The sequence below is a fragment of the Cynoglossus semilaevis genome, chromosome 15 (genome assembly GCF_000523025.1).
Source record: "Cynoglossus semilaevis isolate Cse_v1.0 chromosome 15, Cse_v1.0, whole genome shotgun sequence".
Lineage (NCBI taxonomy): Eukaryota > Metazoa > Chordata > Actinopteri > Pleuronectiformes > Cynoglossidae > Cynoglossus > Cynoglossus semilaevis.
In genome coordinates, this window is record NC_024321.1 from 5,872,507 (window position 1) to 5,885,824 (window position 13,318).

Below are 13,318 nucleotides of genomic sequence, written 5' to 3' on the forward strand. Positions count from 1 at the left end.
TCACTGTCATTTGCCCCAGTCTGTGCTATTGGATTGAAATACAGCAGGACCAAGTTACTGTAGGCTCAACTGAGCAAATGGGGATGAGGCTCCTTCATGTTTTTTAATGCTCTTTGGTATTTTATTTCACTTTAGCAGCCGAATTTATCTACACTTGTTTGAGACAACTATTGCCGTTATTGAATTATTTTAGTTTTTGTTAAGTCATACAGTATGTATTTAATCATTTGTTAAGAAGTTAACGAAGTAAAGAGCAGTCAAAGACTATGTGAAAAGTCAATTTATCAAAATGGTTTTTGATATATTCTTAGGATCGTCTGTCTTTAACTACAGTATGTGGCTCATACTGTTTTAACTTTGTTGGATTATTACGTGTCACCAGTCACAGATGCTGTAGTATTTCACAGTTTATATATAGAGTGTTTTAAGATGTGGCTGGAATAAATAATTACAGCGTGTTTGTTTAGGGACTGAGCTATATTTTCAACATTTTGGCTAAATATTGAAATTTTTCTACCCTTTAATTTTCTTTAACTTTCTTTTCTTTGTCCAAGTTATATGTCTTAACAGTGGAGAAAAAAAAAGTTGTACATGCACAAGATCCTGAATCATCTTTACACACCATGTTACGCCCCACATCTGTTGATAGAACCAAGTCAAACAGAGGATTTCATCTGTAGTCAGTGTTATTAAGCTGGGGGTTAAATTCCTGACAGCCTAGTTTCTTCTGTCCTGTATGAATCAGAGCAGCGGCGTGTTTGTAGAGGAGGTGAGATCAGGTAGAGTCAAGTAAATCTTCTGCAGACGTTCTTACAGTTAATCTACTTACTGTACACTGCTGGGGACTGAGACTGTGCTGCGGCTCTGCCACAGCTACAGGTTGTTGTCTCAATGCCCAGTGATGTCCAGTGTGTCTTTAGCGAGAGTTTAAAATATCATCCATCCACCAATCCATCTCTCCATCTTCTAAGCCTCTGTCCAGGGTTTCAATTCGAAGTAGAGGCACTCAAAGTTATCAATTGCAGGTCCTTGTATGGAGACAATGAATGAAACTAGTTGAATAAGAGTTGAACATTTTGTTTTAACTTCTGGGTCAAGTAAAAGGAGTGAAGAAAAAACTTGTTTTAAAGATGTAAAAGGCTAAATTATGAGAATAAAGAGCCAGAAGTTAATGAGAAAAATATTTTATTAGAACAAAAAAATATTATGAGAGTAAACCTGTAAAACACTTTATCTCAGTTTTATTCCCGGAAAAGACAAAACTTTATAAGCAGACCAAGACTATTACAATTCATAATGAAAGTCATTTTCTTCTCAACAACTTATTTCATCAAAGATATCATGTTCCTGGCACACAGTTGTCCGAGGCAGAATAGCCCATTGCGAAACTATTAGTACTATTTCTAGTACCACCAGTTCCTCTACTAACGTAAGTAAAAGTTACTAGCGGTACTAGTCGAACCTTTTTTTTTTAAAAAAAAAAAAAAAAAAAAAAACTTTACAACGTCTCACAATTGTCTTGGAAGGCAGGGATTTGAACCCAGGTCTCCTGCACCATTGTCAGAGGTTGATTATTTGATAAAATAAAACCTTTATAAACGTTTGAAATTAGTAGTTTATGAAGCAAAATAGAGAAGAGAGAAGTTAGTTTAACAAACACATGTTAATCTTTATACATTTTAGCTTCACTGTACATTTTTAAGTACATTCATGTAGCTCAGTTGATTTAATTGATTTTCAAACTGACCCTTTATCTTGTTTTCCAGTGTGTGAAAGGTCTCTGAGCAACTAAGAGTTCCATCTGCCCCATCTGCAGGTCTAATGAGTGTGTGATCAGTGACGAAAAGGTGCTCAGAATCAGCCATCATACGTTTCCACACAGGAGGGGCCCTTGTTTCCTGGAAGATGGGAGCCTCACGCTCACAGGGGACCGGGACAAGGGTGTTATTGTGCAGAGAGACAGAAGCTAAACTCAACCTGATCGCTGCTCCACCAATCACAGTGCTGGAGTGGGCAGGTATCCTCTGTCTGCCCTCTGGGAGAAGAAGTCAACGGTCAGCAGAGACAGAGAGCACCTGTTTGACGGAGAGGACAGAAGGTTAGTGTGTGGTTCTTAAAAATGGGATTTAAATCTACCCCCCCCCCCCCCAAAAAAAAAAAAACTACTTTAATTTAACATAACATTGGAACAACTGTGATGATAACAAAGCTGACCTGTGTATTTAGCACGGAGCTCCATGCATCTATTCAGCTGTACACTTGGTGGTAACTTTAGACCAGTTACTCTCCACCATAAAAGTGAGTTTTGATAAAAAACAAAAACAAAGAAATGTAATGATCATACAAATCTGAAGCAAGAGAAAATCAAATTTTCTCTTGCTTCTGCAGTATGTAGAAATATGGAAATTGACGGCAGTTTGTTTTCAGACATCACTAACAAAATGTGCATACAAAATAAAACCTTTGGTTCAAGTCCTTTTAATAGGAAGCAGTGGTTCCCAACCTTTTTTGGGTTGTGTCTCCATTATGACATCACAAAATTCTGGTGACACCAGGGACATTTTATTTTTTCTATTATTAGTTTTTGATCATCTTCGTTATACTGCCAGATTTGTGCACAGAGATGCAGTTTATTTTCCAGTGCCAGCTCAGATAACTTTACATGCTCCATTTTATTTGAACTCAATTTATATTCATGAACTTGAAAGAATACAGTTGTTTAAGATTGTCTATGTTTTGAAACGCAATAATAATTAGTTCAATATTAGAAACTGAGTTTATTTTTTTAATAAATAGACATTTCAGTCACCTTAGGGATTTGAGGCAACCTCATTTGAATTCCAGAGGTCACTTCAAATCCCCAAGGTGACCCCAAGGTTGAAAAACCCAGAAACCCAGAGATCTTAAACACACAAAAACAAATATCAGTTTTGTTTGATATAAATCCTATAAATGACTCTAGTGTAAAGAGCTAGTGTAAATCTGTTCTTCATTTTTCATTTTTGTCCAACTACAACATTCAAATAATCGAAAAATGAAAAGATATGAGGGCATATCTGGGCTATGATCAAGAGGAACAAATGACTTTGTAGTTTATCCCTACAGATCATTTTTCCATCATTCAAATCTTTGGCAAAACTCGGAGAGATTTTGGCAAATTTTGGCGATCCAAGACGAAAAACACTTCTTCATTAAACATTTATTAGGACTTCAACTACACCGAGTAGTTACGAAATCATCTTAACTCCTCCCTCCTCTCCCAGCAGGAGGAGCGCTTCCCCCTGGACCACTCAGTCTCCTCCCTGTGCCTATTGGTGCGTACACTGAGACGCGCATCCACGCCCGCTCTCGCAACGCACAGATGCTAGAGCCGTGGAGAGAGACGCACCGAACTCGTTGAAACTGAACAGAGTGAAGACTGTGGGAGAAGATCTTCTGGCTTATGTCTATCCATGACACGGAGACCGAGGAGAACGATGCTTAGAACCGGTCTGACTGCGACCTAAAGATCTGTTCGCCATCCAATCTGGCACCATTTGACACGTTTGATAAGATAGAGGAGAATCCGAGCTGCGCGCGTCACTCAGCGCACTCTTCATCCTAAAGTCTTGTTTGACGTCTACTCCTGGTTTCTTCTGGACACGATGTGGAAAACCGGGGTTCTCCTGGTCCCGGGGCTGCTGCTGGTCCTGGTCTCCGCTGAACTCCAACAGGAGGAAGAGGGATCACGGAGACTCCCCCCGCCAGTAAAGTTGGATTTCGGTTATGTGCCAGCAGGACTTTACGAGACAGTGGCACACTACGAGCCCGGTCCGATCGGGATTCTGTTCCAAATGGTGCAGGGGTTTCTGTGCGCGGTGCAGCCCAACGCTTTTCCACAAGGTAAGATTCCACATCCACACAACATCCAGCTCTAGTGCATGGAGGGATTCCAGTGTTTACGGGGAATGCAGAAAACAGAGTAGTGGTTAACAATCTGTGTTCTGGAGTGAAAAATCAATTACACTCCTGACTTTGATCTGGGAATACTGATAAAATGTCCAACTCCTTCAAAGATTTGGAAAAATGACTGGAATCTGAAACAGGTCTGAGTTCTGCCTGGGAATAAGGCACACCCTAACCTTAGAAGTCAAAATTGTGGAAATAAATGTGGAATTCTGACTTATATTACTGCAGAAAAAGAGCCATGTGTTGATGGTCTGGAAATTCAAAATATACAATAAATAAAAAAAAATGTAAGAACTAAGGAAAGATGACAAATGGATAAGATCAGGGTAGAATCTTAAATCAAATCTCTGAGGAATAAAATAATTTGATTACATTAGATAAAAATGAGATATTTGATTTTTATTATTACATAGGCCGGGAAAGGAAAAACAATTCAAAATCGTATTTTAAACTTGTGGTTACCATTATTTTTTTATTTATATATAATTCTTGATTTTTCTTTTAATTCTGAGGAAAAAAAGTTTTAAAATTCAGAATCCGGACATGAAAATTTCAACTTGATTATCAAACTAGGCATAAGAATTTGGAGATTCAAGAAGAATTCATTGAATTCTGTAATAATCACAGTTCCTATGAGACTTATACCCCCTTCATGTGGCTCTTATTTTTAATTGCGCTGCAAACTGACAGCTGACTTGTTGGTGCGTTTCAGCCTGTGGCCCAGATTGTGCCAAATTAATCACAGCACTGAACACTTTCTGACAGCCTCGTGGGTCTGCGCTAACACATGCATTAACACAGGCTAAAGTCTTGAATGACGACTGATAATGTTGCCTTTAATGTCGCCCCCTACAGACATCTAGAGCACCTCAGGACACAGTGGCTACACATTTAATACAATTAAACCCGACTATGTAAACAACACACATGAGGTGTGCATGATTAATGGGGTCGCAAAATCCTCAAAGATGACAAACATATCCCACTGTTAGCCCCGGACCAGTGTCCTTCCTACTACAGTAGAACATTTTGCAGATTAACAGTTACCCAGTCACCTTGTTAGATGCATAATCCCATAAACCCTTGCGCCATATGTTGTTGGCCTTTTAGATTCCAGTTTGCCACTAGCAGCACTTAGGGGCTCATTATTGTCTGATTTACAGTATAACACACACAGGCCATCCTACAGCAGGTTAGCATTGTTCATTCATGGGTGAACCAGCCACATGTTGGAACACAGAGAATGAAATGTAGCTCTATGGAGCAAACCATTTCCACCAAGCTTTGCTGAGAGAAATTCACCAAGGTTTTAAGTTAAAAATGTATCAGAAATAAAAACGAACAAGTGTAAACACAGATAAGGAGCGATAACTAACGACATCCTGATTGAATAATCACAAATCTACTGTATGTCAAAGACAATCAAATACAAAGACAGCAACAATGGGACTGTTTGATCCACACTGGTGTGACTGGTTTAGAGGAAACCAGCCTCAAAGCATCAATCAATCTTCTGATTTTTCTCTCTTCCTTTCCTCTGTTCTTTGATGTCAGGGTATCAGCTAACAAATAAGTCTCTTGGTATTAAATAAGTCATAATTTTCTTCAGCGATGGTTTATTAAAGGTGTTGCCTACATCACTTACTAAAACAGACATCGTGTTTCAAACTGCAGAGGCGAAACTCACCGAACCTTGTGACGTTCTCTATACTTTGTTTTATTGGTGATTTAAGTTGAAAGCTCTAGTTTAGTGTCTTATTACCTCTGGTTCATTAAGCAAACATTTAAATTACAGCTACAGTAACTACATCCATCATTTAAAACACAGAAACACCTCAAGGATTAACTTAACGTAAAAATAATCCTCCATCATTTCACTTAAAGCATTTAGACATAATTCATGAACCGAGCGGCTCTAACTCCATGAAACATCTCCGGCACTGCGTCTTTTGCAATCACTGCATTGTGCGACACTTGCTGCTTATTTTACTGACATGTTCACATGTCTTTTGTCTTCGATTCTCTGAGTTTTGCACAACCTCTGAGCTCGTGCGTGTCATATGCAGCAACACGTCTACACCCTGAGACGCACAGAAAGCAAATCAGCCATGACATTCCCTATAAACTGTTTTTTATTGTCTTTTTAGCTGTGCAGTAGTCAACACCCTTCCCTCCCTCACACCTACTCACACACTCATGTGATGTGCCAACGCACAGACTAATTCATAACAGCATCAAACGATGTTGAATATTTAACCTTGCTGCGTTTGTGAAGCTGTTAAAGTAAAGATGAAGTTTTAGTGACTCATTTGAATATCAGGATCAGAATCAGGTGACTACAATTTGCAGTATTTCTCAGTTAAAATTGGACAATATAGGACATTGTTTCCCATAGACTGGGTCGTGACCCTCAGGTGGGTCTTTTTTTTTGTGACTTTTACAATATGGGTCCCCAGAAAAAAAAGTTTGGGAAACACTGGTATAGGAAGTGCAATTATTGCTGGGAGACAGATGTATGATAAAAGTTTAAATGTTGTATTGCACGAAAATGTGGGCCACAGAAGGTGGTGTTCTTTGTTGTACTGTCCCAGCTGAGATTGAACATGCAATGTGTGACAGTCTTTCTGTCTTAGTCAAATGTTTGCTTTCTTTTAGGAAGGGGTTGTGCTGTGCTGCAGCTCTGTGGGTAATAGGGTGACATGCAGTGTGTGTGTGTGTGTGTGCGCGTGTGTGTGTGCGTGTGCGTGTGCATGTGTGTGTGAGGTCGATGCAAATAGAACGAATGAATAGCACTCTTGTTAATCCTGTGAATTCCTTGTTTTGTTTAGTATTCGTTTATTATGGCAAGAAATGTGTATGAATGAAAGTTCTAATAAAAGGAAGTTAAAAAAGACCTATAAAATACATACGTACGTAAACACAGTCCTCTGAACAGAAAGTGAGCAGAGCTTTCACTGCAACAGAGCATTTCAATTGATAACACTGTGTCCTGCTTTCCAGTAAACAGTGTCACTCTAAGTAACTGAATTAACATACACAATGTTTGTTAAATAAATCTAAAAAAAAAGGTGAGGTGAAAACATCTACCCCATTGTGCCATAAAACTGATGAGGGACGTGGCGTATTCAGCACTATGGTGCAGATTTAGGTGGTTTCTAAAACTGTGTTTATTCTAACTGAGAAAACCTTACAGTAAGTCTTTCTCCTGTTTTACTCCCTGACTTAAAAATACCTCCCAGCTGCAGGCAGTATTGCTGCACTTAAATAAACTACGCATTAGGGCAATGAGACACTGAACTACAGTAGGAAGAGCAGTGGACTGGCAGTGCAGCTGGTTGCGGTGTATCACAGAGTATCTGTGGTTCTAATAGAACAGTATATTACATTACACCAGTGGTTCTCAAACTTTTTATACTCTGTAGCACCTGAGAAAACATTGAGCTCTCTGAGTACCACCATGATGACCAACATTAGCATATAGCAGCATAGGCCTTCCCTATTAGCTTCATCCACACAGGATAGATGTTTTTAAATGTTTAGAAAGATGTTTATAATTAAATGTTGTATTAATTGTGTATGGTATGTATTGAAAATGTAAATGTGAAAATATGAATTTTCCCCGCGTACCACTAGAGAGTGCGTACCAGTGGTACGTGTACCACAATTTGAGAAGCACTGCACTACACTATCGCAGAAGTATTTGGATGGTTTTTGGCCAGAATAGAATGTTGATCTGATGTTTGGAGAGTTTTTCAGTCATTGTCAATTGTCAAGAAATGTTTTTGCCCTTTAGTTAATGCCTCTGTGCCTGCTCTGAGCTTTGCTGTGGGGGGCGGGGCATGTGTCTAGTGCCTCTATATATCCATTACTGTTCAGTTGAAAGTTATACCTGCGCAGAAGGAGGGAAGTTAGATTTTGAGGCAGTATTTCACATCCTATTTCATCCACTCTGACTCACAGGGAGCGATCCAACATTGGTGATGTGTTTTGGGCTCAAGGACATTTCAGCATGAAAACATGACTGTGGGAGAGCACACAATAGACACCGGTGACCTTCACTACACGAGGAACCTCCATTACTCTGCCCAAACTCATTAACACAAAGAGTAAACTCAGCATATTGATTAGATTTATAGCTCCGTTTTCCAAGGTTTGTAATTAATCTCTCTGTATGTCAGCCGTCGCTTAAGAACACAGTGGAATCAGGCTCTTTCTGCAGCGTTAAGTTTATCATTTCACGCCTGTGGGTGAGCATAGCTGGGGAGTCTGTGCCAAACACCGCTGTGCATCAGATCCCTGTTGGAAAGACTTTCCTCATTAGTGTCTTTGCTACGTTCTCTTAGGAAACCACGCCTATAGGTATAGAACTCAGACAACAGAGGGAAAATCTGGGATTAATTTTGAGAAAAGCAGCAGTTGCCAGGGAAACCCATTGGTAGTGACGGTCTTTTTTGTTCACCTTGCTGGGTGAGTGCAGCAGATCTCACTGATGCAGAGTTATCTGAGGTAGAAAAAAAATATTACCAACCAGTTCATACACACACAGAGATTCATGCAGCTATGGTAATGAGATCCATGCAAGAGTTTTCTAATACTCATCAAAGGGTGAGTGGGCGATGTATTTTTCTGACAACAACAGTGGTGCTGAGGGACTTCAGCAAAGGACAGCAGAGATTAAAGAAACGAAAAAAAGGAATGTTTGAAAAGATTTCTCACCAAGGGCAGACAAGAGACGGTTAAGATCTTTGAGTGCATCAGTGATATAATAGAATAATAAAGGAGAAGATGTTTTGAGTTGTTGCTTCTTTTTAGACAGATATTTAGTCGGGTATCAAGCTCTTCTCTCGGGCGACATGGTGGAAGGGTTCTGTTGCCTTACAACGAGAAGGTCATTGAGTTGGTATTCCCATATGGAATTTGCATCTTTTGTTTTGTTTTGTTTTGTTTTGTTGTCCCTCTGATGGACTAATAGCCAGGGTATGTCACACAGTGAAAAGAATAAAGCAGTAAAGGATGAATCAATAAATGAAGTTCCTGTATTTACTTTGTTTAATTTTGACTGACTGTATTTGGTGTAGAGCAAAGAGAAATAGACTGAAAAACAAGCTTTTATTACCCTAGTTATATCAGACAGAGAAAACACAGCACACAAACTGCTTTTGTGCCACCACACGACACAGTAAATTGCATATTTGCAGAATGTTTTCATTCTGGACCGTTGACAAATGGTGTTATTCCATTTTGACCCACATATAAAAGCGAACAAAGCCCAAGCTGTAAAAAATAAAATTCCATCACCAGAATCCACTTGGCAAATGAATAAAGTAAACTTTTATTGCCTTTTTTACATGTAATTTACAGCAGTACCTGACCGACTAAATTAGTATCTCATCAACTTCAGAGTTAAACAAAAAATAAAAGTACTCATGGACGAACATGATGCAAGAACATCTTTTTTACCCCAGAAGGAAAACACAACGGTGGCTGCAGTGACACACTGCTTGTTGTAGTCCAGTGTGTCTTAAGTGGCTATGGTAACATTCGCAAATTTGATTTGACAGATCATTATTATGACTATCTGTCACACAGTTAAACAGTGAAAGGTTTAACAATCATGTTTTGAATCTCATCACATCTCACATATTCTGTTTGTTTTTTTATGTTTTATCGCCATTTCATTGTAGAGGAAATTACTGTCCGAAAAATGACGTTTCAAATCCTTTTCAATGTAATAAATTTCTTTGGATTTGACATCACATGGGCAGATGAATATTAATCATCCGTATCCATAAATAGCAGCAAGATAAACCAACGTATAAAATATGCTCTGGCAAAGTTGGATGTCAGCTGTTACTTCATTTATTTGGTCCAGCAGGGGGTATTTAAAAGCAGAAGGCCAAATTAGATTGAGTACAACAGAGATGGAGCACTATTAATACGAGCCCAAATACACAACACCATCTTTACTTTAAATAGAAGAGAGTAAAATGTAAAAAAAAAACTATTTTATTGCAATGTAAATTACATAATTTCAACATACAGTCAGATTAAATTAGCTGCATTTATAACAGATAACTTTGAATTTTTTTTTTTGTATGAAACATCTCAGGAGTTTTCCAGGGCTGACGTGAGAAGCAGCCAATTTTTCCATTTCTGCAGCTGTATAGCACATCCATTTTTTATACCAGGTCTTATCGTATTTCTTTGAGCCAGTATTTTGGTTCAGATTGCATCAGGATCTGTGTCTTGTATCAGCCTTTACAATCTGCAGTGTTTGTTTGCTACTTTGTTTCTCAGGAAACAAACACGATAACATTTTAGTCAAAGAAACGAACCATCCCTGTCTTTTCACAGTCACACTGGCTTATTTTACATCCAATTTTCAGCTTCCCATCTTTGTGAAAGCAGAAAATGATTCATGCCACATTATAAAGACACAAAACTCATATTACATCAATTTAATTTCTCTTGCCTGCAGCTCCAGTCCTGTTAATACGTATCAAAATTGCCTTCAGCTACTTATTTACTGTTGAAATTGAGCTGCGATTTTGGGGATGCATTTCTCTGAAGCCTCAGATACGGGGACAGATGAGGCAGCAGGTTGTATATTAAGTAGCTTTGCCAAATTCTACCATTAGGTTGCTGAAATTACAATATCGTATGTGATATTGGGATAGCAAATTCAGGGCAGGTAAAGTGAGAGGAGTATGTTTCTCATCTTAAAAAATTAATACACGAAGGAGACACAGCCAGAGGCACAGGAAAGTGATCTCAGGAGAGCTATGGATGTAAAAGTCAAGGTAATGTGTTCTACATTACCATCAGCTCTGATTTAGCCCCAAAATATTAGAGATCACTTCAACATGGGGAAACTACAGATGAGATAAAAATGTGCTTCACTTTTATTAATACATTTCACCTCAGGCTGTTTTTTTTAATCACAAAAATGTGAAATCCAACATTAGTAATAATAAAATAAATTCAATGTCATGTCTTCACGTTTATCTGTGAGACTTATGGTGTTATGATTCCAAAACAGAGTTTGATAAGAGTTTCTTCATCATTAGTGATAATGAAAATATTCACTATAAAAAAATGACATTTCCTCTTTTTAGCTAGTATCTTACAGACATAATGCAATAAATATAGTAGATACAAACCACAAGGTAGACCCCTCCTAAAAAGTGCTGTTTAACACATAACACAACATATAGAGGACCTTTGTTCCTTTGGGGCGACCTAACTCAATTTTCACCTTCAGAACTCACATAATGTATAGAAGTACCTATGTTACTCACTTATACAGTGGTGACATCATAATCTAGTACATAAAGACATCAGAAGAGTCTGACTTGAAGCCATAATGCTCTGCTCATGAATTAGTTCCTGTGAAAACTATGTTGTGTAATGGTCTATGGAACTGCTGGTTGGCAAATAGAAATAATAGTGGTTTCCTGTAGTGTGAGGGTAGTTCACGCTTTGTGCAGGCACAGAGGCATTAATATAGTGTAGGCATGGATGATGCTACTTCACCCAGAATAAGCATATTCCTTTTGATTGGATGTTGTTTTACTTTAATAAAGATGAAGCATTTTATTATCAATTAGCGTTCTTACGGCAAATAACCAATGAATATCATTGTCTTTGTTATTAATTGACTCAGATGTAATCAAATGTTATCTACTTCAGACAGACACTTGCTGAACTTCAATCCTCAAAGAGCATTTGTTTGATTTGTTACCTTCGAAAAGAGAAACCCAAGGCTCACTGTTCTCCAGACCCACAAGTGTCTCGTCCCTAACTACATCTGATTTGCCTATAAACAATAAAAGCTTTTTCAGGGTACTTATATTGCCAGAGCAGCAGCAGTTAGGAGGTTTTTACTTGCTGAAGAAATGCCCTTATATTACTGAGTGGTTCTAGTAAACCATTTCATTATTAGAGTCAGAGCCTTTTTCCCTGGGGTAAATGTATCTGTTAAATCACAATAAGCAACATTTGAAGTTAAAGGCCACTCACACAGCCATTCAATCTCTTTTTTCAAGTGTCTAAATGGGTAGCATAGATCAATTGACTGAACGAGCAGCTTTTTAAGTCTGAGAGAGAAGAGAGGCATCAGATCTGGAAAGCTCTCCTCTCTCACCAGGGGCTGCTGTTTTAGCAGAGTATGTCAAGGGAGATAAGAGCTACAGAATAATGTGATGAAGATAAGGTGAACATGTGAGAACCTTCAAGGTAGTATTATAATTCCTCTGCGGACTTAAACTCCCAGCTATCTGACGCACAACTGTTGAGAAAAAAATGGCAGAGCCTGATGGAATTAAATCACAAAGGGAAGAAGGGAATCAAAAGATCATTGCAGCGGAGAAAGCTAAGGCGTTAGCAGCTTATTCTGAAGCACGCAAACAAAAAAACTGTGGGAAAAAGAGGAAAAGCAATACTGTAGACGGAGTTAGCATGCTGGACGAAAGAACTCTCACTTCCGCGGGTCATACTAAAGCCGTGTGTCTCATTTGGAGACGTCATATTTGGGTCAGGCCTGAGAAGCCAAGCAGGAAGAGGCCATGGTGAGCTGAAGTGCGCGGCTAAGCTCAGCTCAGCTGAAAGGATGACAACTCATGCGTTCCCTGTCACTTTGTTCCACATCATTGGTCTGCACAGTGGTGCCCAATGTGAGAAAACTCTGGGTCATGGTGTGTTGTAACTGCAAGATGTACGATATTGAGGAGACGATCTACAGACCCTGGAGAGAAGGACTACAGGAAGTGGTTCACCTTGTCAGGGGAACGTGGATAATAGACCTGGCGTCCACCTCTTTTGTCCAACATGCACATCAAGACAAGTAGCATAGAGCTGATGTTGTGTAGGAGTTCCAACTGGTTGTATAAAGATATAGCAGCAGCTGTGTGCAGTCTACCGGAGGAAATTCAGCTCTGAACATTGGTAGCACGTCTGTTTTCATGATTGTGGAGTGGAGGGACAGACTGTCCGTCTCTACAGGCTGGTCCGTCACTGTCACCCCTTCGTCATGGCCTTAGACTTGATGAGCTGATGGTAATCTGGGATATTGTTTACCTGGGTTAGACTGCAGAGACAATCCTCTTGACTGTTTTTTTTGTTTGTTTTTTTTTGTCTGTGGACTCTCAGTTGATTACTGGAAGACTGCATCATGTGCTGGATGGTTTAAAAAAGCAGAATTCCCAGGCAGCTCCCTCCTTGCGCAGGCACAGAGGCATTGGTTCAAAAGACTGTATATTTGGGTTTTTGGTCTCACATTAATTCTCCCAATTACTTGATGGAAAATAGAGCTGAATACTTTGGTTATTTTCCAGTTTATCATTAAATTCAGTGGAAGCATATACAGTTTCTA

General features: G+C 39.0%; 1 protein-coding gene across 15 annotated transcripts in view; it reads left to right on the forward strand.

Moving 5' to 3' along the window:
• The first annotated feature begins 1,612 nt into the window (after window positions 1-1,612).
• The window catches only part of prom1a (prominin 1a), a 53,613-nt gene continuing 41,907 nt past the window's right edge, over window positions 1,613-13,318 (forward strand). For 14 of the 15 annotated variants that reach the window (XR_001761195.2, XM_017039410.2, XM_017039415.2 and 11 more), the window contains exons 1-2: window positions 1,613-2,098; window positions 3,264-3,882. Coding sequence is in view for 14 of the 15 variants with exons in the window: in XM_017039410.2 (XP_016894899.1) it covers window positions 3,645-3,882 (238 nt within the window). In the remaining variant the exon portion in view is untranslated. The remainder of the gene's footprint in view (window positions 2,099-3,263; window positions 3,883-13,318) is intronic. The other variant, XM_017039404.2, reaches the window with a different exon arrangement.